Raw genomic sequence first — 26,622 nt, 5'->3', positions numbered from 1 at the left:
CAGTTGTGGCAAGATCACACGGTGAATAAACAGGAGCATCCATTCACGAGCAGAAATACTGTCCGGACCAGAACCGCTATTGATTTCAGCCCCTTGGTAATTGCTGACAGCCAAGCTTGTCGCCGCTGAGAAAGGACGCAATTCCATGTCGAATCAACAAAAGTCAATGAGAGACTGGAACCAACCAAACGGACACGACAAAGGAACAGATCCACAAAAAGTCCTACGAAAAGGTCCTGAAATCCAGGGCCCTGCATTGATTGTCCTACACTCTCATTCCCCAGGCCTTAGCCCAAGCCTAAACAAGCCCAAGTCAGGGTGGAAGCGGCTGAGAAGTTGATGATTTGAATTAAAGCTGACACAGGGCAGCCGGGTTCGCACCTGTACAGTATTCTGGTGCTCATCCAATCTTCAGAATGAACTTCTCTGTAGCCTGTTTTCTTTGTTGAGGAACGACTACATACTACCTAGGCATGGTGAGTATAATACGAAGTAGCCAACGTCATCAGCATCGTCATGGCCAGTCTCGGCATGGCCGTTTCTCATTTTCCACCTGGATAGATCTGATACTCGTTAGATATCTCCTAAGGCGAGTACCGTATCGTATTGGGGCTTTGCTCGTGTCCTGCATTTCCATCTTCCCCACCATCCAGATGACCTTCTACCGAACGTCAAGACAATCGACAATCCTGAGGCCCTATTAAGTTTATAGAAATAGAAATCGAAGGTCAGTCTTAAACTGAACGTTTTTCATACTATACATAAGCTTATATAAATCACGGCCCTCGTAAACGAGCATGTGGTTACTGATACAGAACGGCTGCCGAAAAAAGAAACATCTCAGCCGATAGGATTCCACAGTACTAATTTAGTGTTGGATCACCCACAGCCACAACAGGAAACAGATCCATCAACCAGTGATACCTTCAGACTACTGTAGTCTAGCGGCATTTGCGTCCTGTCAGCAAACGATTGGACTTTTGTTTTGGTCCCTTGGAAAGAGCTCAGAAAGGCTATCAGCCATTTGAGGTCTATTTGTGACTTGAGAGGCAATCTAACATTGGATAGCGACTGAAGCAATTTAAGATACAGAATACGTTGAGCTGTTGTGCCACGGTCTTGCCGATGTCAATATTTAACTCAGTATCAGTAAGATCATGAACTTTCTTTCAAACGGGTCAGAAAAACGGTGTGAAAGACATTCTTGATCGCTAAAATGCACCTACAGTAGCATTACAGCAGCATGGGTCCTATAAATCCCTGCACTCAGCCTTAAACCGCTGGAAAGATCCTAGCTCTGTCAGCTGTGTCTCTACGAGATCTCCACTGGAAGCGGTCGGACTCTGCTTCCTCGTCCATCGTTGCTCATTCTATTGGATCGTTCATCAATGAAGCGGATAGCCCAGCTTACAGCGCCTCAATTCAGCCACTCACTATCTTCAGCTTATTACCAAGCCCAGAAGGAAGACGGTAGCATCATCCTCGTTCTTCTTTTTAACATTGATACAACCGTAGCAACTACCTCGTACCTACAATTCAAAGCATTTCCAGATAAATCCACTCAGTGACTGAGTATTTCGCCTCCTCGGCCAACCCGTTCGTCTTTTCAACTGCGCCTCTTTGTTTGATCGTGTCTCGAAACGGTAATAAGCACTGGACGGGCCAACGCGTGTGTACCGTATCGACGCCAATCCGACAAAGCCCAATCCACTTTGAATCTCACGACTCCATCTGTCACTACGACCCTACTATAGAGACAGTGCTACGAAGACACTCTTCAGTTATTGAGATACCTAAAAAGACCACACATTGGAAGCAACAGTCCAAGTCCAGTTTGCCCGTCACAATCCATACAGTATTTGCCCAAGCTCCGAGCCTGCATCAAGCCAGAAGAAAACCTGGAGCGTCAACAGCCGGTTTTCAGTACATTCAGCTTCAAGGCAGCTACAAGCCCAAGCTCAGCCCAAGCTCAATATTATTAACCAACCATCCCGCGAAGATCTCAGGCTCGCACACCCCTCTTTGTCGCTTCGCACGCTCCAGCAGTCTCTAGGACGCGACGGGACAGGACAGGACAGCCCAGTTCAGGACTCAACAAGAATTGAAACGAAGCAGCCCATGATAGCATTACATGGCATCAGCATCATAGCATCAGAATTGGTACTAGAGCAACCACACTCTCTGACGGCCGATTGCCTGTCCTTGGACTTTTGCCTCGCCTCTCGCTATTCCTAGGTCCTCTGTCCTCAAGACGAAAAAGAACCTAGCTTGACCATTTTTGCTCGCTGCGTCTGCCACTGTACTGCTCTGTCGCTGCCCCTCCCACGCCCCCGTGCTAATTTCTGACCCGAGCCCAAGCCTGACCCTCCACTCCTCCTCTCAAATCCCCCTCCCCTTCTTACGCCCAATCCTAATCCGCCTCGATCCAAACCCCCCTCGTCCTGTCCGTCCTGCCCCCCGTCCTGCTGCGGCGCCTCGCTCGCTGCCCTCTGTGTCTGTGCCTGTGCCTGCCTCTACCTCTTTTGACCTCTTGGGTCCTACTTCTCAACCCTTTCCCACCTCTGATTCCTTCCCTCTTTTCCATATGAGTTCTATGAACTCCCGCTTCAAGAGCCTTGGCTTCGGAAAACGCAAGTCCACCGCAAGCATACAGACCCCGGAAGGTCTAACACCGAGCCCAACCCCTCCTCCAGGTCAAATACCGCAGCCTCCTCAGCAGCAGCTACGCCCTGCCTCGATCGCCCCATCGTCTTCGACGACGAGCCTTCCGATGAATCACCCGGGCCCCGGCAACCGTCCTCCCAGCTATACTGCAAACTTCCCTGGCCAAGCTCCTCTTGGTCGAACCAGTCCTCTCACTCAACAACCTAACCGCACTCCTCCTACTCAAATGGTCGGCGGTCCTCCTCCGATCAACACCGGAGCCCCGATGGGCTATCCGCCCGGTATGGCTCCTATGGGCCAAGGTCCTCCTCCCATGGGAGGTCCTCCCGGGTTCGGACAACAACCACCGCCTCCTCAAGGATACCCTCCTCCCGGCCCCCCAGGTGGCCCCATGAACCAGCAGTTTCAGCGACCAGGTCCTGCTGCCGAGGTTGAGGGTGCTAGCAAGAGCAAGGCTCAGCTGATTGTCGGAATCGATTTTGTAGGCACATTGAACAACCGTCGGTATGGCAAAAAGAGTGACTAACAAACAATACACAGGGTACTACCTTTTCTGGTGTCGCCTTTGCATTTGCGACCAACAACGAGGCCAAGGAAGATATTATCACCGAATGGCCAGGTGCTGGTTCTTACACAAAGCAAAAGGTACGTCGAGGAAATGAGATACCTCGAGAAATTGTGCTAACATGATTATCCGCAGATTCCTACGGTACTTTACTACGACCAATACCAAAAGGTGGTAGGATGGGGACCTGATATTGCTGACGCCCTCGCCCCTACTGGCTATCCCAAGCCCGGTGTGCAAAAGGTTGAGTGGTTCAAGCTGCAACTGATGCTGAGCGGTAACACATACATTGACCCCATCAACCTCCCTCCTCTGCCCCCAGGAAAGTCCGAGATCGATGTCGCCGCCGATTACCTTTTCAAGCTTCGACAGGCCATGCGGTCAGCCCTGCAGAAAGCGTTGGGTGAGGTCTTCAACCGAGAAGAGCGCAACATCCGATACTATCTGACTGTCCCTGCCATTTGGAACGATGCTGGAAAGGCCGCCACCCGAGCTGCCGCTATTCAGGCAGGCTTCCTCCGTGACGAGAACGATAACCGTCTGACCCTCGTCTCGGAACCTGAGGCAGCCGCTCTGTTCTGCTCCAAGACCGGTCTTCTTGATCTCAAGGTTCATGACGCCGTCCTAATTGTGGATTGTGGTGGTGGTACTGTCGATTTGATTGCGTACGAAGTCGAGGAGGAGAACCCCTTCACCGTCGCCGAGTGTACAGCTGGTTCTGGTGACTCATGTGGTTCAACAGCCCTGAACCGCAACTTCAGCAACATTCTCCGCACCAAGATCCGCAAAATGAAGTTGCCAGATGGTTCAAAGACGGCCGGCCGAGTCTACGCCAAGTGTATTATGGACTTTGAGAACCGAATCAAGGCCGATTTCCGAAACAACGGTCAAAAGTGGGCTGTTGATGTCGGTATTGAGGCCGAGTTCCCTGAGGCTGGCATTGAGGAGGGTTACATGACCTTCACCAACGAGGAGATTCTTCAGTGCTTCGAGCCTGTTGTCAACCGTATTCTGGAGCTCGTCAGGAACCAGATTATTGCGATCCAGGCTCAGAACCGTACTCTTCAGAACATCTTGGTTGTCGGTGGTTTCGGTGCCTCCGAGTACCTCTTCCAGCAAATCAAGCTCCACGTTCCCCCCCAGTTCCAGTCCAAGGTTGTCCGACCCATGGACTCCGTGGCTGCCATTGTGAAGGGTGCTGTTACTGCTGGTATCACAGAGCGAATCGTCACCCACCGTGTCGCCCGTCGACACTACCTCATGGCTACTCTTCAGCCTTTCAAGGAGGGCTACCACCCTGAAGCCTACCGTGTACCCTCCCTTGACGGAAAGGATCGCTGCAAATTCACCCGCCAGATCTTCGTCCAGAAGGGCCAAAAGGTCAAGAACGGCGAGCCTGTCAAGGTTTCCTTCTTCAGACAAGTTGCCCCAGGCGCTACCCTCATGTACGAAGATGTCCTGTATGCTTGCGACGATGACGTCTGTCCCGAATACACTAAGGATCCCCGTAAGTTTGACCAGAACCACGAACCCAAACCCATGACTAACAGCGTGCAGGCATTAAGGAAGTCGTTACCCTTACCTCGGACTTGTCCCGAAAGAATCTGGAGAAGGACTTCGAGCGAATGGATACTCCTCAAGGCACATTTTACCGCGTTTACTTCGATATTTACCTGACGCTGGATGGTTCAGAATTCAGCGCCGAGCTGGTCTGCCAAGGCGAGGTCATGGGTCGCTGCCGCTCTCGCTTCAGATAAACAGGATCAACACCGGGAGAGAAAGAGAAAAGTCGATAAGTTTAAGGTTCACTTTGAAACCGCATGATACCTAGGAAGACGCAGGCCGAGATGACACCCATTCAGAGCGTACGGGGAGAATATTTAAGATGGCCTTGAGCACTTGTAGAGGCCTTACTACATGTCGAGCGAAAGATGTTGGATTTAGTATTGAGAATTTAAATAAAGGAGCGTGGTAAATGGACCAGTGTGTTTGAGCCTGGTACTACGTTCCGGGTCCAAGAGGGAAAGAGTTGCATGCCTGAACGACATGATGATTACTCGTATATAGACGACGAATTCCAGTTGAATGAATGTAGTTACTCAATGGTGTTGCTGCGCTTGCGCTGCATTGGTGACTCCCTGACTATAAAAGTCTACTTCTGATACACCACCACCCTTGTAATCCATTGAACGTTCACTGTCAATCACATACGACCAAAGCTCGTAGAGAATACGGGGTCCCGTCCGCTCCCCCATCGTCAAGCTGCGAAGCGCCGGATTAGTAGTTGGGTCGGTGACGACCAGCGAATCCCCGGTGTTGTATGTATCTTCTTTTTTTGGTTATTGATCAAATCAATGTCCCTTTATATTCTCTCGTTGTCTGAGCTTTTGATATATTGTGTTGCCCAATTGGGTTGTTGGTGAACATGATATTCAACACACGTGTGATTAGGCTTTCCCAATGGGCAAGGCGAAGCTGACTGCTGTTACATAGCCCAATCAAATCAAGTTTAGAGTAGCATATCTTTAGATTCTAAAGCCTTGTCTCTTTGCTGTTCGTGAATCCAAATATGGCAATAGGCAATGGTTGTTCTAGTACGCGGTTTTCTGACGTCATTTCCAACAAAATAGATAGGCGCCCAGCCAGCATTAGAGCATGGCATCAACTCCAACCATCCAATACTTCCTTCCTTCCCTGAACAACCTTGGGCAGGACCCCAGGATGGAATCCGTTTGTGCCTACCGTGTTTCTCTGGTCGTTCAATCCCTGGCATCCCTTATTCATCTTCTCTCTTCTTCGTAGCCTTCTTGTAGATTTATGATTCTCACCTTTGCTTAGGACGGGTTCTTGGGCTTTGTCGATTACCTTATAATCATTCCTCGTCCTTCTTTTCCCTTTTGTTTATCTTCGGACGATCAAACACCAAAAATAGCTGATATCCCATCATCGTCATCACCTTTCTTGCCCCTGGTCGTTTCAGATTTCTCAACTCCTCCTCTCATCGCCGTGCTTTCAAGATAGCCTAGCCCTACCACGTCTACCTCGTCCAGACCACCCTGCTTGTGTTGGGCCAATCGCCCACCGTCCATCTAGTCATTTTTCTTGAATCGCAGATCACTTGGACAGGGGTGATCAAGAAACAGTTGCTAGGAATCAAGCAAGCGGTCCCTGTTCGCAGCTTCGCTGTCGCCTATACGTCACATTCGACCCTGGACCCTGGCTCCATACCAACACCACGATTGTCTTATATCTGTCTGTCAACCGCTACTTGAATACCTAGCTACTTGGACGTTATGATCACCAATTGTTGATACTCGTTGCTTTTCGCCTTGGATTCAAGGCCACCTTGTTCAACAACTGCCTTGGATCGCAAGCCCAATCACATATTTTTTTGACATCTTTATTCAACCTGAATTGAGTCTTGCAAGTTGTGAAATGGGGTCCTCTTCGAGACGCAGAGGCGTTAGTAGCATTTCCATCTGTCGAGTGTTGGTGTCTACTCTTGCCATTGGTCTCCTTCTTCAGACTGTAAAGGCGGATGACTCAACTACTGCCGCCAAAGGATCAGACAAAGGACTTTTGAATTTCCCAGGACGAATTAGAGCTGCGACCCGAAGGGAACCGGATGACTCCGAACACTCTGATAGGCCTATTCCTTTGACCATCACCAACAAATGCGACTCAACAATATGGCCCGGTATCGCGACACAGGCTGGCAAAGGCCCAGGAACAGGAGGTTTCGAGCTTACCCAAGGAAAAAGCAAAGACCTCTGGGTCTCATCAGATTGGCAGGGACGAGTTTGGGGTCGCACAAACTGCACAGTGAAGGATGATTCGTGCTCTTGCAAAACGGGCGACTGTTCTGGAATGTTGGATTGCGAGTCCAGTGTAAGTGCTCTTCAGAAATAAGCCCTGCGTTTCTAACGATGACAGGGTGCTACGCCAGCGACTCTAGCTGAATTTACGTTGGCTGGTGGTATGAACGGGAAACAGACCTTTTACGATATCTCATTAGTAGACGGTTATAACCTACCAATGGGTCTCAACTACATTCCTGCGAAGAACACGACCTTTATCCCACCCAACCTTACCAATTGTGCCTGCATAGCATCTCCTAGTTGGATTTATGCAAGCAGCGAGACTGGGATCTATTACACGAACTCAACGTATCCTGTTCCGCTGGAAACTCGGGTCAGCAATGAGAATGCTCGCAATTGGTGTCCATGGAAGTACCTCGCTTTTCCACCCACTAAGCCTGGCGACGGGGTCTACCCTTATCCAGACGACGACATTCAACGACCAGAGTTCTCCCCATGTAACAGCGCATGCGCTGCATACGGGACTGACAAGGATTGTTGCGTTGGAGAATACCACGATCCAAATGTTTGCAAGCCATCGGCCTACAGCAAGAGGGCAAAGATAATCTGCCCCGATGCCTACAGTTTCGCTTTTGACGATCAGCAGTCCACTTTCATTATTCCCACAGGTGGAGGATTTGAAGTCATCATGTGTCCAAAGGGCCGGTCTACTAATATTTTACGACAGCTTGGAAAAGAAATGAACGAGCTAGCTGAATCAGGCAGCCTGTCGGAGTTGACACAGAAGAAGCTCACAGACGTCACTTATATTGTATCTGAAAAGAGCCTTGGAAATCATGTGTTGCCCACAGGACTCCTAATGGTTTCGACAGGATTGGCAACTGCATTTTGGCTTCTTGTCTAAGTGCGTTTCATGTTGCTCGGAATCGAGCATGACTTGAAAACAGTTCCTTTGTCCAGAGTTCGGGCCGGTTCCTGTTCTCGACTACACTCTTTTGTGCACTTACGCTGCGAACGAGATGCCCCACGACTGCATGATAGATGAAGAGGAGGAAGTGATACCACTCCTGTATTAGAAGGTTTATACCCCCTTATTTTCGATAACCTTAGATAAGAAACACTTATTCTTGCACCTTTGCGTAAGCTACCTTGGTTCTATCGCTCTGATATTCAATGCTTTATGCCAGCCCATATGTTGGTCCGTCTCTTCTCATGAGACAACCTCTATTTGAAAGATTTATAACTAAGCGCACTGCATCGCTTGTCTATTTGCGCTGCTTCGCCTTCCGCCTCCTCTCCCATTCAGCACGCTCCTCGTCGTCACTACCACTGAACTCAGCATCATCATCACTCTCGTCTGGAACATCGAGCAGAGCACCCTGGTTAGTCGAGTTGTTGACATTGATGAAATCTCCTGCATTTTGGTTTGCATATTCGTGCTTCTGGATGAGCTCTCGTAGTTCTGTGTTGGTGGGGTCGACAAGCTGGTATGGGGTGAGGCGGGCCTTGTTCTTGACTCGGGTGTTGGAACCAGCCTCAAGCATCATCTCGACGATGGCGTTGCCGAAGGGTCGCTGGGCGGGAGGCTCCGAGTTTATCCATCTGATGACAGTGTGGAGTGGTGTGTCGCCTTCCCGGGTGTTTACAGGATCGCACTCGAATTCGGGCTGGTCGAGGAGATGATCGATGATTTCGTCTAAGAGCGGTGGGGGTTAGCTCGTTTGGATCTCATGAGTTGTGTGTATAAGTAGGCAAGCGTGAGGCGCACAGTTTCCGCGAGAGGCGGCTTCATGGTAGAGATGGTTTCCCATGACGGTCTTGGTCTCGTTGAGGAGCTTTGAGATTTCGGCGTCGGTCTTTTCCTCTAGGCATTCGTCGAGAAGCTCGACGTTGTTGCGGCGACATGCTTCGATCAAGATTTCCTGGACGGAAGCGCCCTAGTGACACAAGAAGTATGAGTATAAATTCCCAATGGGTTGCGCCATGGCAGAAAGGCATGGCTTACATCGTGTTCTTCGTCTCCGGCCATGTTGGGGTCTCTGGTTATCAAATTGTTGTCGCGGGAGCGGGGTATAAAACGACCAAAGTCGACGATGACGATAGTCGGTGTTGAAGATTTGATAGATGTTCAAGGACAAAGAGCCGTAGGATTGATGGGATATGTAAAACTTTGTCGTGTCGTTTAAAGTTATAGGAGGTGGCAGTAAATATGGACAAGACCGCCTAAAATCAGGTACAGTTTTGATCTTGTTTGAATGGAGGCCAGTGTTTCGTCAGGCGGTGTTTGGAGGGGCTGACCGATGAGAGTGGAGGGCTGATGCTGAGACAGACGCCCAAGAATGTATGGACGACACCTAACCTATGAGCTCTCACAAGGCAGAAATGGCGGGAGACGGCGCTAAAACAGCAAACAGCCGCCTGAGTGAAAGCCCCACCAGCACTGTACCATATCCAGAAATGGAATAAGCATCCCGCAGTACCCGCTCGTCTTCATGAAACTTCATTGTCGTCGGCAAAATAAAAAAAAGTCATACTCTAGAGTTTCTTGGTACTCAACAACGCGATTACCTCATCGACCACTGCCAAGCACGGTAGATTATCGTCTCTATAAATTCGATATATATTCAGCTATTCTACGCGCACATATCAAACCGCCGCCATGTTGCTATGTAAGACTCCCCAACCCCAATTCGATATTCACGTTCTGAGCTGATCAACGCCAACCTCCAGTCTGCCCCCATTGCGCAAACATCCTCACCGTCTCCCTCACAAGCACGCGGACCAACCGACTCGAGTGCCGTACCTGCCCTTTCGAACACCACATTACCGAGCCTGTCTTTTCGCGACGATTGTACGAGCGTGTCGAGAGGGAAGATGTCTTTGGTGGTCCCGGCGCCTGGGACAATGCGCAGAAGGGTCCTGCTCAGTGCCCTGCTGATGGATGTGATGGCGAAGAGGCTGCCTTCTTCCAGGTCCAGATTCGCAGTGCTGATGAGCCTATGACAAGCTTTTTCAAGTGCATGTCCTGCGGCCACCGATGGAGAGAAAACTAGGTTCAAAGAAGGGTTTTCTTTGAGTTGCAAGTCAATGGATTGTTCTTTGTATGCGAGGAGAATCGGAGTTGGGCCATTGGATGCTTGTCTTTTTTATACAGTTCAGTCAAGAATAATGCCTGTAGTACCAATGCATCATTGCTATGCCGCAGCGGTAGCACGCAGGCTGGTTTTATTTCTTCTTGCCACGGCAATGTTTTCGCCTTGTCTTCTCTCTGGGTATCATCTATAAGTTTGTGTCGTATTGCTGTGCATAGCGTTCCGACTCGGTAGGGCCGTTTTAGTTCTCGCGGTGCCAGTCGACTGAGGCTTTCATGCCCTCCTCCATCAGTGCCCTTACCACATCAGGGCTAATTATCTGCTGTCGGAAGGTTTCCTGCTGAAGAAGCTCGAGATGTCGTAGTGTTGGGCCAGGGTATGTCAGGTATTTAAGATATGGCGGCTTGCTCCAATACCGAAGGTATGCAAGGTATGCGACAAAGGCTGGCTGGCTGAGGAGCTTCTGAGATGCGAGGTGGTTGAGATAGGCTGGATTCGCCAGAGACTGAACAAACTATGCGGAATTATGCTTTAGCTATGGATATACAAAGATAAAAGAAGAAGCAAAGCGAACCTCGAGTTCAATCTCGAATCGCGAGTAGCCGCCATATTTGGGCTCCTGGTCTGTTTGCATCGGCGCGGGGGGAGGTGATTCCATTGAGACGTCTTGGGGTGTTTCTTCTGCCATATTTGAAGGAACTCCTTGGCTTCCAGAAGCCAAGTTACTCAGAGATGCTGATCGTGCTCGTGGATGGCGATGCGCAGAAGGTGGGTTAGTCGGAGACGGTTGTTTGTTGTTTGTCTAGGGGTCTGTGAACTAAGATAGGAATTACTTACTGAGGTGAATTGTAGGTGCTAAGCTTGAGGCCCACTTTCCACGATCGACGTCAGCCTGAGCTCTCCAGAACCTCATATTACTCGGCACCCTGGGTCCAGGTATCAGAAAAGTTGACCGCTGAAAGTATGTCAGTATATGCTGTGACCAACCTTGGTTTTGGGTTTTATTTTTATTCTTAGATCCTAAAGTTTAGATGCTAACTTTTCTGTTGCTCATCAGGCACCTACATACCTGGCAGGCCGTGATGGATCAACTCACAACTTAAATATAAATACCATTGACAGTCCATCAACACCGTTCTTCTACATTCTGCCTACCAATATTAATAATTACCAAGGTTCCACGCTCGACATTACCACGCCACATTTTTGACGCCTTTGGGCCAAGTGCAGAGATACAGGTGTAAGCTCCCTAGCTTTCGAGGCGGTCTGTACATGTATACGGCATCTAACGTCACGGCGATCATTATAGAATACCAAACAGACACAACCCTCCTAGCAAGATGCCTTCTACACCTAAATCGACACTAGTCAAAACTCGCATTCTGATTATATCGGACACTCATGGATCTAAGCCAAAGCCCAAAAGCGATAACAGTCCTAGTACTGAAGATGAACTCAACCAGGAAGATGTCACGAAGGTGATTACGGGCTGGAGAGACCCTCTACCAGAAGCGGATGTTGTCATTCACTGCGGAGATCTCACAAAACGCACGACTATCCCCGAGTTCGAACAGACCTTTTCTGTTCTGCGATCTATCAAAGCACCACTGAAGCTGGCTATTGCAGGTAACCACGATACTGCGCTTGATGAAGAACATTGGGTCAACAAGTATGGTGGATCAAAGGAAACCATTGATAAGGTCAAGAAAATCGTTCGAGAAGCTGAAACGGATGGTGTTAAGTATTTGCCAGAGGGTGTTCACGAGTTTACCTTGGCAAACGGCGCACTACTAAAGGTGTATGCAAGTCCCTGGACTCCTGCATACGGTGGCTGGGCTTTCCAGTATAAGAACGGCCATGACTTTAATATTCCCCCGGGGATGGACGTGGCTGTAACTCATGGCCCTCCTCGAGGTATCCTCGACTTTGCCGGTAGGGCCGGTACCCACGCTGGATGTCCGCAGCTCCTTGCAGCCGTCGCCCGTGCGAAACCCAAGATTCATTGCTTTGGTCATATCCACGAGGCATGGGGAATGCACCATGTAACCTGGGATGGAGATGAAATTGACCTAGCCCGGTCACAATATCGCGGGCTTAAAGGGCTACGACCAAACCGAGTAACACAGGGCAAAGAAACGGCCAGAATGACGAGGGAGAAACTCATTGAAATGAGCAAGCAAAGAGCTGTCCGGCTGGACCTAACCCAGGGCATCAATCGGTCGATTGCAGGCAAGCAGACGTTGTTTGTGAATGCGGCCATCATGAGTATCAGATATCGACCAGTGCAATTGCCGTGGATTATCGACGTTGACTTGAAGGCCAGACACTGAGGCCGGGCATGACTGGAAAGACTCAGCAGCAATACCTAGTGTTTGGGGCATTGTTCACAGGAGAAGAATAGAGACGCGGGCTTGTTATACTTATTTATTATTAGATGCTATATATCTATTACTAGTATTCCATTGCTGTGAATGGCAACCTGTTGTGTTTCCAAAAAAAAAAAAAAAAAAAAAGACTTAAACCTTCAATAGACATCATGTCATGAATTCCTTAGCAATAACTCCAGGTTCGTGGCTTTCCCAAATTGTTCCATGGTTGTGTTGCATTATGTACAAACTTCCGATATATGAGCTCTTACAGAGCGATAGCAGCAGCAATAATGGCGAGGAGACCCATGGCAGCAGGGCCAGCAGTACCAGCACCAGCGTCGGTAGGGACACTGCTAGCACCGCCAGTGGTGCCGCTGCCGCCGCCGCCGCCAGAGGTTCCCGTGGGTGTGACAGCGCCTCCTCCGGATCCACCTCCCTCAGTCATGGTCTTGGTCATGGTTCCGTTGCCGGGACGGGGAGTAACAGGAGGGATGGGCTTCTCATCAGGGATGCTTGAGAAGATGGCGGGAACGCTAGCGGAGCCAGTGATAGAGGTGTCGATGCTGACGGTAACAGAGCCGAGACTCTCGGTGGGAGCGGCAGTGGCGGAGCCGGAGCCAGCGGTGGCAGCATAGGCCTTGCAGGCGTCGGCGGCAGCCTTCTGGGCCTTGAGTAGGTCATCAACCTGGCAAGCTTCGGTCAAGCAGGGAGTGATGATGGGAGCGAGCTTTGTTTGGAACGAGGCCTCGCATTGGCATGCGGTGTTGTCGAGCTCGCAGCCAGCCTTGGGGATGAATTCCTTAAGACATTTGAGCTATAGATGTGTTAGTGAGGGCCCATACTATAAACAACGCGGATCCAAGGTGGGGATGTGGTCCAACTTACAGCACACTCGGGTTGACCACTGAGGTCCTGAGCGACAGCGAGGCCGGCAGCAGCGAGGAAGAGGGTAGCCTTCATTTTGGTTTTGAGGTGTGTTGTTGAATTAGGTTGTATTTTGCTTGAGCGATTGATGTGGTAAATAGCGAGTGAGCTTTTAAATGATCTGAAAGCAACAAGAGTAACTCTTATGAACGAAAGCGTTGACAGGATGTGATGAGAGACAAGACATGAACCAGGGAGGTCAGCTTTGCCTCTTTATAGGTATGCATGACAGCTATCGACAAGTATCGAATAGACGGGGCTGCAATAGTCGGCGCAAGCTAGGTTTCCGAAGCCTCCATGCCATACCTGTTCTAGGTAAAGAGTGGCTGGCGGGCTGGTTCGCCAGTCTACGAATACAGGCTATTGATGGATTCGATTCGATGCTTTCTTAGTCGTTTTTCTTTTTTGCCCCTAGAGCTAGACTAAGACTAAGACCACTAAAGATCAGACTTGACTGGACTGAACCCCTGGCAGCCTGCCCTGCACGCCCGTGGTTAACTTTTTGGAACTTTGGCATCAACCAATCAAGGGATTGACTACATCTCTTCAAACTTTTTAATGGCCTGTCCATCATCTTATCCTTCTGTAGCCAGGGTAGTAGTATAACAACTCCCGGAATTATCATGTACCATAGCTCAATGTTCCAACAACTCTATTATCATGGCAGCGAGCGAGCGCCTTTTTCTCAGACCGCAATTATGTGCTCGGGATTGATTCTCGGGACATGATTTGAGTTTTTTTGGCTTTTAACTTAGGTTATTAACCTCGACATTAAATGTACAGTAATCTTCTCATTTTGTGCCGGTTGCCGTCCGTTTCGGGGGCTGCGCCATGGCGCTCTTTTTTGCTAGGCATGCATCCATTGCAGATACATCTGCATTGAATGAGTGTTTTAACAGGAGGGGGAAAGGGAGGCGGAAGGCTAAAATGGTGTTACTGCAACTGCACCTGAGGCGACAGGAGGCTAAAAGATTCATTGCCCCGGACAACCTCACACAAAAACAGTGACTGGACAAGTCATCTTTGAATAACCTTAACGTGCTATGAACAAGGTTTCCTCGTTGCTATTGCAGAATCAAGAAAAACACCAGCCCTCTTGATTTTGTTTACTCTTTGACTACCTTAATTGAACCAACGGATAACCGCCGCAATCAGTTAGAGAAGAGAGGATCAAGGCGCCACGAATGGATGACATACTTTACTTTACCTGCTACTCTCAGCTCAGCCGCGGAAAAGACGGTAGACTGTTAGTTAGGTAGTCAGTACGGATACTAAGGCAAGTATTCGATATTGGCAAGGCTGGGTAGTGGCAGTGAGCTTAACTGCAATTGCATCAAATAATGCGGCAGGTAATCGCTTTCCCCTCCGCTACTACTAATCAACGTCAGCTTATACCCCTCCTTCTCTCCCTGCATGCGTATGCATCTGCGTCTGTGTCTACGTCTGCGTCTGCGTTGTGATATAGAGGCAGAGGTAGCAAAGCCCCCAACAGACACATACACTTACGCGTCAATGTCCCTCGCTAAGACTTTTATGGCTCGAGGTGTGTATGATTCTCCAAGGAATTGCCCCCTCTCAGGGCGAGGGCCTCCCTCTTCTGAATTGCCCTCTCCCTTTGAAGATCGATAGCAGACTTGCACTATTGGTGGAAGTTGGTTTCCAATTCGGGGAGGTGTTGGTCTCTGGTCGAGATCGACAGAGCAAAATGCAACATCACGAAACAAAACAACCTAATTCTTCAAACAAATTGCTTCTTTTTTTGGCGGTTACTCGTTTGCACTCTGGCTGGATACTGGGCCTTCAACGTCATAACATGTATTTGTGCAGCGTCAGATCAGCATCGCGTTCAGGGTGCATCTCGTATCCCGAGTAACATCCAATGGTGGCATGGTCTAGTCACCAGACACAACAGACACTTCTCATGCTGTCCTACGCAACAGTGTACGTCTGCAATGCATACATGTTCAATCTAATAATTGTCGTAATGTACCCCAGCTCAGAACATATTGCAAACACATGCTGTGACCACGTAACGAATGAATGGTGATATTGCCGCATATTCGTACCCAACAGCAAATTCTCTCATCCGCTCACACTAATCACTCTCAGCCCGCAAACTCTACATGAAACCAATTAATTCCCTGCTTCAATAATTCAGTTACAGAGAACTAGCACAACTCTTTTCCCTTTCCGCATCTCCGCGAATTTCCCCCTCATGTCGCTTCGTGTATTACAGAACAAAAGCTTAATCTTGCGCTAAGATTTTGCCAAGATCATTTGCTGGAAAGTAAATTGGCATGGCAATTGCTTGTACAACCAGGCTCCAAAATGGAATTTGACGCTGCAAGCGTACCTGTGTGATCATGGTCGCGATATGTCTACATCTATGTTCGAATTCGAGACACGCTGTCTACAATCAAATCATGAATCATCATCCCATCGAGGTCGGTTCATGATGATAGGTCTCGCTGCATCCCACGGCCCTCGTATTTCGTTCTTGTACTTCTGAAGCCCGATCAGCCACCAACTGCAGCCTCCTGTACCCAATATAGCAATTACTACTCCAACAAGCATGCCCACAAGTCCACTCTTCCACGGCCATCCATCCGTTCCTCCAGCATCCCCCAGTATAAGGCCAACCCCGAAGCTGGCTCCTAACACCAGTAGAATAGCTGAGAGTATATGGAAACGCCAGCTGCGGTGCCGTACGTATCTTCGAAACACTGGGAATAGTCCAAACACTTGAATGCTGAAAAGAGTCAGGCTGAACACCTGCTTGGTAGAAGGCAGCCGGCTAGCCAGCACAGTTGATGCCATCAAAGCGGCATTGGTGGATAAGGACGCTGGGAACTTGGCACCCACACCACCTGAATAGTCAAAGAAAAAAATGTTGATTGCAAGAAGCCAGAAGGACATGGCCCAGATGCTGTCGGGCGATGTTGATCGTGTAAGTGATTTGAGTATTGGACTAAGTCCAAGTAGCGTGCAGTAGATAAGGATCGCAGATTTAATAGTCTCCATCCTCTGTCTATATCTATTCTCCTCGGGCAGGAGTGGAGGGGGTAGTTCAGGAAGATGTTCCTGGCTTGCTCGGGGAGTATGGGTGATACCGCCGCCGAACAAGGACGTATTCGAAGTTGACTTCGCTCGGTGCATCGTAATTGGCGCATGTAGGTTGGTCGTTGAGCTCGCCGCCGAAGGAGTAGCAGATGGCGCGGCAGTGGATGGTGCCGATTCGATCCGGAGCGGAGTTGGACGCCGGATACTTCCTGCACGGGTTGGCCGCCTCAAACTACCAGTACGGCCGGCCCTCCCCATAACATTCGCTGCCACGCCCAGACTCGGGTCGTCGGGTTCTTCGATTTCTGATAGCCAACGTTCCCACAAAATCCACCCCACGAATGTCGCAAAGCTGCTCCAGCTTGTGACAGCAACAGGAGACACGCGGTCCTGGTTTATGCCAACAAAACAGACAACGAATATGATGACAGAGCACACATGCTGTAGTATGACGGTGGAATCTGCGACAAGAGGCCAGAAGTCGTACGGCTTGAGGCGAGGGTTGCGCTGTAGGTTTTCGAGAAATGTCGCTTGGTCTGTGTAATTATCGGGATCTTGGGGATCGATGTGTTAGCTGGCACTGTCTTCTCGGGAGCATCAAAGGATACATACACGATTGCTTCACCCACATCAGCTTCTTCCATGGACGCTTGCGCCTTCTACTACGACCTCGCGGGCCTCGAGGAGGCGAGACAAAAGCATCGTCAGGGGAAAGATGCGAACGGCCAAACCCATGGAGGGTAGAACGGTCTAACGAGGGGAATGGCGTCTCGTCGTCGGTAGGGGACGGCATTCTATCGAGAAGGCATTGGATGTGTCGGGGGTGTCGGCGTGGACTTGTACTGGGACCTGGAGCTGAACTGGGACTCTGGGGCGAAGTTGGGGATTGCGTCTGAGATTGGCAATGATGCCAATTGACATTGACAGTTGTCATGAGTGGGTCAGGGTCATTAAGGGCTAGCGGGCTTGGAGATCGTGTTGTAGCGTTTCCCATCATGGAATGGATCGGATTGATTGATTGATCTAAGCGCGTCCCGCTGCAAGTATCCGTACCCGTGCCCAGGCAGCCAAAAGCTCCGCTCAGACATTCGATATATGATTGGACGTGCCTTGGTTGATTGTATCACATTCACGTTTGTTGGATGTTGGTGATAGACACGCGTGAATTTTCTCATTGCATGATGTTAAGCACAGGCAGGAACTGTGCATGGAACCTTTTGTCAAGTGGGGAAGGTGCCCTGCAATGCATAGACTCTCTTCCATCAACTACAGCTTCCTCTTTGGATTGCAAGACACAAAACCTCAATCGGGCTGGTTTATCTCCCATTTTTCCTGTCTTACTTCACCAACGCATTCCTGATATACTGTCGGCTGTACAAATCCATGAATTAGATTACGATACGAACACTTGTGGACCAACACAGACAGATGAGGCCTCTAAGCTACCCTATACCGCCAACTCACAGTTTCTGTATCTCAATTTTCACATGGCAACCCAGTCCAACACTCGAGAGTTAATCACTCAAGAAACTGCATCGCTGGCGGCTATATAGCAGAACTCTTGATGAGATTGGGTACCGGAAGTGATCATATAGTTGCCACTCAGACGCATATGCACACCGATGTTTCAAACCCGGCCGCCCGACAGTGTATCATTAGCCATTCAAATATCCAGCACACCACCGTCGCCCTTCTCTCGCCTGGGTTCATCCTCCTCCTGCCTGTCTCATTCAGATCAAGGAATATGCCTTGCTATGGCTTGCACAATAAGCACTGTAGACAATCAGAATGCAAGCCTATCTTTCCGTCACACTCATACGACCACGGGTGCATATTGACCAGACAGACAGTCTGACCCTCGGACGTTTAATCTAATTCCCGATATTGACAGGTACAGTTTGGGACAGTTTGGAGAAAACGTGGTCTCGAGACCCAGATCAGCCACAAGTCTGCACCTGCTGATGCGTCTTAAGCGACAAGATTGACCACCATGATGGCAAATCATGAGCATGAGAAATAGTCCCAAGGTTGCTGCTGCTCAGGGTCAGATCTCACTTGCCAATCACATCCCGACTTGGGTAAATATGTTCATGTTGGCTGGTCCCAGAACCATTACCATGGCACCAATCGCGTACACTCCCGTCTCAACTTTACAGACTCCACACGGGGTTACCCGATATCCCTTGCAGGTTCAAGCCCTCCCGCCTCACTCTAAGTACCCAAACCCCCGGGTCCAACCTTGAGTAGGTAATTCGAGTCCAAGTAGCGCGATGTGTCACCTTACGCCGTCCATAACAATCCAGGGAAGACAGCTTGACTCTAACACTCTCGCTTCGGCCTGACAAGCAAGTTCCAGAATCAATATTAGACGGGAGTCAGCGAGTCATATCCACTTCTCTTCTCCTGTACATACTGAGCTGAACGCAAACATCTGGTCCGCTTATAGACCCACGTTCCCGGATAACCGTCCCCTAGGCCCATGCTGGACAATCGACATCCCTAGTGCTATGTTGTCCTGTACAGTGCAGTATCATAAGCAGTCACCTCTCAACGTGACAGTGAACTGTACCCTCCCTGTACGGAGCTACAACCTGATATTTTCCTGCTTTAGCATTGCATCGGCCTCGCCCGCCGGTTTCTGACGCATGACCAGGATAATCTATCACGGTTCAACTCGCATCAGACCATCGACCAAAACAGCTCGCCAACACTGGCTCTGAATTAGCGAGATGTTTCAAGCCTTGGGTCAATGTGTTCCGCTCACTGTTCTGCTGACCGCATGGCTGTTACTGACCCTAGAGTATCAGAGACATTGGCTGCCAGAAAGCACAAGGGACGAAATTAGTAGGCAATCTTATGCTACTTAGACTACACTCTTTCGACGGTTTATTTTTATACCCCAAGACGTAGGAAGCCAAATTTTCTGCTCTCCAGTAGACTGGATATGATGCTGTCTACAAAATTTAACATGGCTCGGAAAGAAAAGAAGATTGGTGAGCGTGTCTGACAAGATCACAGATGACCGGGAAAAAGGGCCGGCGCGGTGCGGCGCTGGCTAGCTTTGCTTTTTACAAGACAGACAGGCGAACGGGAAGCGCGAAATGCTCGATAAAGTGTGATCGTCCACTAGACGTCTTGCACCATCTGCGGCTCACCCCGGTCTCGTCACTATTCTCTCCCTTGGAGAGCACCCTTATTGGCAGGTTGAGCGAGGGAGCCAAATCCACCATGCACTATGCTACTATCGAACCGCTCTAACGCAGTGTCGGTGAACCATCCCAGTTTTAGTAGACAGTGACATTGTACAAGCATCACGTCTGACGATGGCTTCAAGAGGATCAACTATTTTTCCCGCCCCGGATATGCCGCAAACGGTCATGGCCCCCCCAACATGTAGGTATGACACCGTTTCCGTCTGTCCTCGTGAGAACCCCTGTGCTGGGATTTGGCACTATATACCCGACGTGGGTGGTATCCAAACCGCTGCTCATACATACGTACGTACCTCTTGGTTGGTTATAAACCTCAATGGTCTCCGTCAAACTGTTTTCTCTGGAGGCTGTATCCTCCGTTCGCCATGGTAAACATGTCCTCGTCTTCAGTATATGACTCTGAGACCGTACCCTTTTCGGGTCCATCCACATCCATAGCCAGCTTCACTTCTTTGCCTCCCGAACTTCGCCTGAAGATATGGTCTCGGGCCAATGAGCCTCGCATCGTTTTATACGGTGATCTAGCCCAAGGGATTGGTTCTTGTCCGTTACCTACTGTTACACAACTCAATGCCGAAGCGCGAGATGAAACCCGACTAGGGTATGAACCGATAGGTCGAGGATCGTTCTTGGACTTTTCTAAGGACATTCTTGTTTGCGACCATCTGATCTCAGACCAAGCAACAGACCAGTATTTGGATGAGCTCGCGCCTCGGGTCAGACGGATGGCCTTTTGGGATTGCTTCCCCGATGATGGCCGGGTCCAGATGCCCCATCACTACTCTGTCTACCTATCTATATGCTACAATCAGCGAGGAGACTTTGGGAAAATCGAGTTTGACAGATTTTGGTTCCCTAACCTGGATGAACTATGGATTGTGAAGGTGGGAGACATCGATCCACGCTGGCAAATCCCGGTGAACAAGCAAGCGACATACGAATCTCGGCTCAAAGAGCTGGCGAAGCAATTCAGGTACTGGGTGGAGGATGAGATCATCGAGATGGCACCTCTAGACCTCAGCGACCCTGATTCTCACGCTGTTCTCTACGAAGGCCGCTGTGGAAAAGAGGATTGTCACGAACTCAACCAGGGACGCACGAAGATGGTATCCAAGGTTGTCTTTCTTGATGGAAAATACAAGGCTCCCGATGATGGCCAGAAATGGGTTCGAATCTTTCCCTTGCAGGCGAAAGAAGGAACGGGAGCAGGGGACCAAACCCATGCGAATGGGCTGAGGTGGGTTGCCATTGAGAGAATCTTGACCTTCAACCTATACCGCGAAGCCTGGAGCGAAGGTGGAAGGGAGATCAGACGACGCAGACCGTTGACTTAAAAGCAAGAGATGGGCAAGACTTATTGAGGCCCAAAACAGTTTTCTCCGACACACAGCCATGCTCAAAGAACCTGGTTAGGAAATCATCACGGGCGGTGGTTACGACACTGGTAAACGGGGGGTAGGGTAGGGAACGTGGTCACGATGCAACGAACTATTTCGACTTTCATGAAAGCGTCGAATGTTCATCATATGCCACGCAGATCAAGGCATTTTCATACAAGGCTCCAATGCAGAGGCGGCAAAGTAGCATCCAGTCACTCCATTACGTTAAGGCATACCAAGGTATGTTGTTCTTATTATTTAATACATGTTTGGTTCCATTCTGAATGCTAAAGCAGTATAATTAGAGTACGCAATACGTGCAGTGAATCTCGAGGCTGGGCAATACGCGTGTCTATCGTATCTAGTCTTTGATATTCGTGGCTGGTCAGCGGTTTTGGGCACACCATTCCTTATAAACATTTCCTTCAAGTCTTGTTTATTAGTATCATCCCATTCATTCTCTCAAGTACCTAATCATATAACGAACAATGCATTTCTATCGCTATCTTTGCAAATGTCTCAACGCTGTAATAAAGAAGAGATATATGGCCAATATCCTACAAACTATGCATCCAACATGCGTGGGTTGATGTTTCTACAAAGATATTACATTATGTTCCTCCGATCACCCCGTCTCAAACTTGAAGCCCTTGACCACTCTCCCGCCGATTTCCTCAATCTGTTACCAAGACTAATGCTAGCAGCGGAAAATCCTTGCATTCGCGAAGGAACCATAGACTCAACCCTTTCCCAGTCGCGAGGCGCTTTTGCATCCTCATCGCTGTCTTCCATCGCTGGACCGGGCAGCATCATGAGATATCTTTGTCCTTTGAGCATGGCACCCTGCAGCGCTGCCCATGATTCGACTTGACCATCTGCGGCTTCCTCCGCACAGTTACATTCATCGCCAGCGGGGCATTGTGTCTCGCCAGCAGCATGCCACTCTGCCAGACATGCTTCATGGCTGGCACAGCCGCAGGCTAAGCAAGGGGGGAACAGAGCATCGACAGGCTCAAGACAATACACACATGTGAGTTGACTCTGGGTCTGATGGCAACGATCACACGTGCCCACAGCGCCACCGACTTTGGGGTCACTGGATGTGTATCGAAGAGGCTCCAATTGGATCTCGTGAATACGACACATGCCTGTGACATCTAAACCACGGCCCGAGGCAAGCAAAGCCTGAAGTTGATCCTTCTTGCCCATGGCAATGGGAGAGGAATTGGCGTGATTACCATGAATCTTGCCATTTGCACCATCGTGACCAGTGGCTGAATAATTGTCATCGACGTGTCCACCAGTCATGTCCTCCTTGAGTGAGTTAAACTTCATAATCTCAAGTCTAGCAAGGGGCTGGTTCCACATTTGCAGCATCTCAGCATACGCGTATCGGTAGCGAGCATGAGCATCTGCCTGACTGGACTCGAGCAATGGTATATTCAACCAGCCATCGTCGTCAAACACAGTTTGATCCTCCATAGTGACGGATATCTTTGTAGGGACGAGAGGTAGGAAATCATCTCTTCGAAACTCGTCATCATCCAATGAAGTTCTGCCACCATTAGAGTCCATTGTAGTAGAGGCACTCCATGTGACATTGCCTGGAGCCAAACTGCTAAGATATGTTTCAGCGGGGCTGGGTTTCTTCCTTCCGTGGTTCGGGGGAGAAGACGAGCCTATTCCCGCAAATGAACGCGGAAGATTGGCAGCGAAAGCCGATGCTAATCCGGAGTTTGCTCGATTGAGGAAACGAGTGTTTGGAGATGTTGACACGCTAGGTGGCGCCTCGACGTCGCCAAGGTATCCTTTGAACCTGTTTGGTGGTGTCTCTCCGCAGGAATACGAGTTTGATGCTGCATCTCCAGCCCAGATGCCATCATCAGATGCTTGCGATCCAGCATAATGGACAGGAGTATGTACTGTCATCGGTGTGGTGATAGCCGAGTTGGTATAACTACGGCCGCTGCCGATGTTCCAGAGCGAGGCATCTGTTGGAAAGTAGTCCAGAGAGAATGCTGGGGCTTTCATAGGAAGCGGAGTATCGGGTTGAGGTAGATGCGACTCAAAATATGCTACACTATCTGCAGCGGAGGACTCACTAAATATGCATGAAAGCATTGCCAACATTTGAATATCCGCAATTTTTTCAAAGTATGCAAACAGATCCATGATGAAGTCGCGGGCCAAAGGATGCTTGCCCCATTTCACTCTACCAGACAATGCACCTTCATGTCTGTCCCAGAGTGAGTCGTGAGGAGAAGAGTTGGCATTGCATCTTGATACCACATCGTGAGCAATCACCAAGATGGAGTCACGACGCTGATTATGTGAGAGAACTTCAAGTGGTACACCCTTGTTCAACAACAGCGCGAGATATCGCCAGACATCAACAAGATCACGAGCGTTGTACTTCTCAGCGACCTTTGCATTGTGCTCACACACTTCAGCTCCGTCTCCGAATATTGCGTACTCACGCGCAAACTCTTCCTTCGAGGGGTGAAGAGCACGGAAATCATGTATCGATATGAGGTTCTTTGGCCGACCAGGCCGGCGGCGACTTGTTCCTGTACCAGTGCCAGTGCCAACTCCTGTGCCACCTCCACTGGACCGTATCGACCTGTCCTCGCTCCAAGTTTTCCTAAACTGACGACTTGGGTGATACCAGAGGCTTATCTTGTGCATTGACGTAGACTCTGAATCACTAGAAGACGAGGATGACGATGAAGATCCCGAGGCAGAAGAGTCAGAATCTCCACTGGACGCAGATGTATCTTCTGCCATGAATCGCTGCCGGGGGCTGAGATCATGTGCGATTCTGCCAAAACCAGCAAAGAAGGGTTCCCCCCTTGGACGCTCCCTGTAAGCATCCATTGTGGTTGTGAATAGAGCTCTGGCCTTTTCCTCTTTGGAAGGGAAGAAGCAAACTAGCCGTCCATTATGTGAGAATCTAGCACCGCACGTTCTAGGTGGCGGCGGTACGATAGTCCTGTTTGGAGGCGCAAGTGCAGTATCAAGTTCGTTGTGCGGTGGGAGCTCTTGAGACATAGATGCTGAACCGCCCGCGGGTATGTCTTCGTCAGACTCACTTGAACTCTCATCAGCCATACCATCAAGCTCATCATCAAGATCCCGGACATTCTTGAAGAAGGTCGTACTGCTCTCAAGATCAACCTCTCCTAGGAGATATGTGAAAGCAACCTCGAGACAGTTCTGTTTTCTTTGCAAGAACTGGTCTGCTAGTTGATGAATTTCACGATCGATCTTCTTGTGAGTTTCTGCAGGCATGAAAGACGACCTTTCAACGAAGAACTTTGGCGCCTTGGTCTTGGGGTAACCGATTGGTATATCGATGCGGACCTTGATGAATATGGTGTCTCCATCATTTCCCCATGGTCCGTTCAACGAAGCGTTGAGGGTCATGTTGTCCATATTGATGTTATCCCACTTTACTTTGGGGAGTTGATGGCTAATACGCAGAAGTTCTTCTTGGATAGTGTCGGGTTCAGCCCAATCGTCGTCAGGATACCCATGGCCGAAGATACCCGAGTCTTTCGACAAGTGTCGCTTGACGCTTGTTGACGCCTTTCTCTTGGTCATGGCGATTCCCTTCATCCATCCTATCTGTGATTGGTTGCGGTCGAGGGCCCTCCCGGGAACCTTGGCTTTCATCGAAGGACCTCGCCATGCCACCGCCGCACGATGACTCTGGGTGGTTCCTGATCGCATACCCAACGTAAGTGCGCTTTGTTTGTGGTAATTGGTACCAGGACGGTGATCGCTCATGGTAGCAGATTTTCGATCACGGTCTGCTGTCTCGTCCACTGTACGGAACGTCTTATATGTAGCACCCTTTCGTGTGAGACTAATAGCCGGATCCGCCGGTATACCTCGCTTGTGGCCAATAGCAGCAAAAGTTTTGGGATCAATGCATTGCAGCTTGAGTTCATTGTCTGTGCCCCAGGAGACGAGCTGGAATTCACGATTGTCTTTGCCATCGTCGGTTATACCACCGCGGCATCTCCACAGGAACTCCTTTGCTTTGTGATCTCCGTGACCAGGCCAGACCTCAATTGGCTGAGTTGTCAACTTTGATTCTAAATTGAAACGCGTGTCGTATAGATAGAGATCACCTGGCTCGTTCTGGGGTATGGCCAATAGACCATGCCCAAAGGGAGTGTGACGAGCTCTCCATACTGGGAAGCCAGTTTCAATGGTGTGCTGGAGGGGCTCCTCTGCAGTATAATCCCAGAAATTGATTCTCTTATCAATGGAGCAAGAAACAATAGATTTGGGGTCTGAGCGATTCCAATCAAGACCGTAAATCTTGGATTTATGGGCCTTGATAGATTTAAGAGGCTCGGAAGAGCGACGTTCGTCCCAGATATGCAACCATCGATCATGGGCTGAAGCAAGTATATGAGATGCCTGGCGATTGTACTTGACTTGTGATGCACCAGCAGTCCAATCGCAGAAAGTGAGAACGGGCTGGCGCGGTCTCCGGAGGTCCCATGCATGAATATAGCCATCTACTGAGCACGTTGACAAGAGGTCGGGGTGATGAGCAGACCAGTTAACATCAGTGATGGCACGACTATGGCCTTGAAGCGAGTGCTCGATAGCACCGGAGCTGGAGTCTTCTCTGCGGTTCAAATTCCACACGAGAGCACGATGGTTAGCGGCCGAGACAATCCAGTAGTCGCGAGCAGCAAAAGGGGACCATTGCACATCCACGACGAGCCAAGGAAGACCATGAGTTCTCAGTCGTCGAGGAGGGCTATATGGCGAATCAAGGTCTATAATTGCGAGCCCATCAGGCCTGTTTGAAGTCAGTTGGATGTGCACACATGCAATTGCATCTTCTAACTTACGAGGCCAATGCGACATCTCGTCCTGCAGGAGAGATAGTGGCTGAACCAACCAGACCGTCAACGTGAATAGTACCATCGGATTCGAAGCTCTCGCTATCATATGCAGACTTGATTACCTTGCCCTTCTTGGGAGCATCAGTGACTTGGTCGAAGGACGGCATGGTGACGGATGTTTGGAGAGGCTATCACGACGTGCCTCATGTCGCTACTCGTATGAGGTAGGAATGTAGTATAAGGCGGTCTGCCACTAAGAAACCTCTGATCATGTCATTATCCGTAAGAGCAAGAAAGAATAGAGCTCTTCTTGAAGATGGCTGAACCCAAAAATAGAGCCTATTGAAGGCTATTGTGAATGCGAAACCGTTTACCTATACAAAGCGTTGTTCATGAAGTTGGTTAGTGAAGCTCGCGTTCCAGTGGTTGTTGAAAGGAGATGGTCAAAGCGCGTTACAACGTCGCACAAGTACCACCCTCAATGTTTGAGGTGGAAAGGTACATCCCCCTCTGTAATCAGTTGGTCCAGGTCCAGCACCTGACGAAATGGCAACCCTTCCTGTATCGGGCATAATATGTCGTGGGACTCTTTTTGCATGATACTGAGCCTGAAGGGAAAGCATCATACTACTAAGGCAAGGTAAGTGAGTGCTGAGGTAGGTATCTATTGAATT

At 49.6% G+C, this 26,622-nt stretch overlaps 10 protein-coding genes and 1 non-coding gene across 11 annotated transcripts; 6 read left to right on the top strand and 5 right to left on the bottom strand.

Moving 5' to 3' along the window:
• Window positions 1–2,441: 2,441 nt before the first annotated feature.
• On the top strand, window positions 2,442–5,334 carry FGSG_08548 (uncharacterized protein). The gene is made up of 4 exons (XM_011321903.1): window positions 2,442–3,145; window positions 3,205–3,309; window positions 3,365–4,736; window positions 4,787–5,334. The coding sequence occupies exons 1-4, from the start codon at window positions 2,585–2,587 to the stop codon at window positions 4,984–4,986; spliced, it is 2,238 nt and encodes a 745-aa protein (XP_011320205.1). The 5' UTR covers window positions 2,442–2,584; the 3' UTR covers window positions 4,987–5,334.
• A 104-nt stretch (window positions 5,335–5,438) lies between these two features.
• Window positions 5,439–5,554, top strand: FGSG_20046. The gene has a single exon (XR_893000.1). It is a non-coding gene; the product is annotated as a 5S ribosomal RNA (ribosomal RNA).
• A 1,110-nt stretch (window positions 5,555–6,664) lies between these two features.
• FGSG_08549 (uncharacterized protein) lies at window positions 6,665–7,951 on the top strand (the record flags this gene model as incomplete). The annotated part of the gene is made up of 2 exons (XM_011321902.1): window positions 6,665–7,117; window positions 7,163–7,951. 2 exons carry the CDS (start codon window positions 6,665–6,667, stop codon window positions 7,949–7,951), a joined length of 1,242 nt encoding a protein of 413 aa, XP_011320204.1.
• A 35-nt stretch (window positions 7,952–7,986) lies between these two features.
• On the bottom strand, window positions 7,987–9,262 carry FGSG_08550 (uncharacterized protein). Its single transcript, XM_011321901.1, has 3 exons — window positions 9,053–9,262; window positions 8,816–8,984; window positions 7,987–8,743 (listed from the first exon to the last, which is right to left on the bottom strand). Exons 1-3 carry the CDS (start codon window positions 9,074–9,076, stop codon window positions 8,313–8,315), a joined length of 624 nt encoding a protein of 207 aa, XP_011320203.1. The 5' UTR covers window positions 9,077–9,262; the 3' UTR covers window positions 7,987–8,312.
• Window positions 9,263–9,706: 444 nt separating this feature from the next.
• Window positions 9,707–10,100, top strand: FGSG_08551 (DNA-directed RNA polymerases III 12.5 kDa polypeptide; the record flags this gene model as incomplete). Its single annotated transcript, XM_011321900.1, has 2 exons — window positions 9,707–9,716; window positions 9,778–10,100. The coding sequence occupies 2 exons, from the start codon at window positions 9,707–9,709 to the stop codon at window positions 10,098–10,100; spliced, it is 333 nt and encodes a 110-aa protein (XP_011320202.1).
• Window positions 10,101–10,380: 280 nt separating this feature from the next.
• Window positions 10,381–10,827, bottom strand: FGSG_08552 (uncharacterized protein; the record flags this gene model as incomplete). Its single annotated transcript, XM_011321899.1, has 2 exons — window positions 10,381–10,653; window positions 10,714–10,827. 2 exons carry the CDS (start codon window positions 10,825–10,827, stop codon window positions 10,381–10,383), a joined length of 387 nt encoding a protein of 128 aa, XP_011320201.1.
• Window positions 10,828–11,479: 652 nt separating this feature from the next.
• On the top strand, window positions 11,480–12,469 carry FGSG_08553 (uncharacterized protein; the record flags this gene model as incomplete). Its single annotated transcript, XM_011321898.1, has 1 exon — window positions 11,480–12,469. One exon carries the CDS (start codon window positions 11,480–11,482, stop codon window positions 12,467–12,469), a length of 990 nt encoding a protein of 329 aa, XP_011320200.1.
• Window positions 11,659–13,587, bottom strand: FGSG_08554 (uncharacterized protein). Its single transcript, XM_011321897.1, has 2 exons — window positions 13,394–13,587; window positions 11,659–13,322 (listed from the first exon to the last, which is right to left on the bottom strand). The coding sequence occupies exons 1-2, from the start codon at window positions 13,466–13,468 to the stop codon at window positions 12,774–12,776; spliced, it is 624 nt and encodes a 207-aa protein (XP_011320199.1). The 5' UTR covers window positions 13,469–13,587; the 3' UTR covers window positions 11,659–12,773.
• Window positions 13,588–15,754: 2,167 nt separating this feature from the next.
• FGSG_08555 (uncharacterized protein) lies at window positions 15,755–17,347 on the bottom strand. The gene is made up of 2 exons (XM_011321896.1): window positions 17,105–17,347; window positions 15,755–17,046 (listed from the first exon to the last, which is right to left on the bottom strand). The coding sequence occupies exons 1-2, from the start codon at window positions 17,283–17,285 to the stop codon at window positions 15,854–15,856; spliced, it is 1,374 nt and encodes a 457-aa protein (XP_011320198.1). The 5' UTR covers window positions 17,286–17,347; the 3' UTR covers window positions 15,755–15,853.
• A 3,124-nt stretch (window positions 17,348–20,471) lies between these two features.
• FGSG_08556 (uncharacterized protein) lies at window positions 20,472–21,038 on the top strand (the record flags this gene model as incomplete). The annotated part of the gene is made up of 1 exon (XM_011321895.1): window positions 20,472–21,038. The coding sequence occupies one exon, from the start codon at window positions 20,472–20,474 to the stop codon at window positions 21,036–21,038; it is 567 nt and encodes a 188-aa protein (XP_011320197.1).
• Window positions 21,039–21,689: 651 nt separating this feature from the next.
• Window positions 21,690–26,403, bottom strand: FGSG_08557 (uncharacterized protein; the record flags this gene model as incomplete). Its single annotated transcript, XM_011321894.1, has 2 exons — window positions 25,955–26,403; window positions 21,690–25,902 (listed from the first exon to the last, which is right to left on the bottom strand). Exons 1-2 carry the CDS (start codon window positions 26,113–26,115, stop codon window positions 21,690–21,692), a joined length of 4,374 nt encoding a protein of 1,457 aa, XP_011320196.1. The 5' UTR covers window positions 26,116–26,403.
• Between the last annotated feature and the right edge of the window lie 219 nt (window positions 26,404–26,622).

This window comes from Fusarium graminearum, chromosome 2, assembly GCF_000240135.3.
Source record: "Fusarium graminearum PH-1 chromosome 2, whole genome shotgun sequence".
NCBI classification, from domain to species: Eukaryota; Fungi; Ascomycota; class Sordariomycetes; order Hypocreales; family Nectriaceae; genus Fusarium; species Fusarium graminearum.
This window is presented reverse-complemented; position numbering and strand designations above follow the sequence as displayed.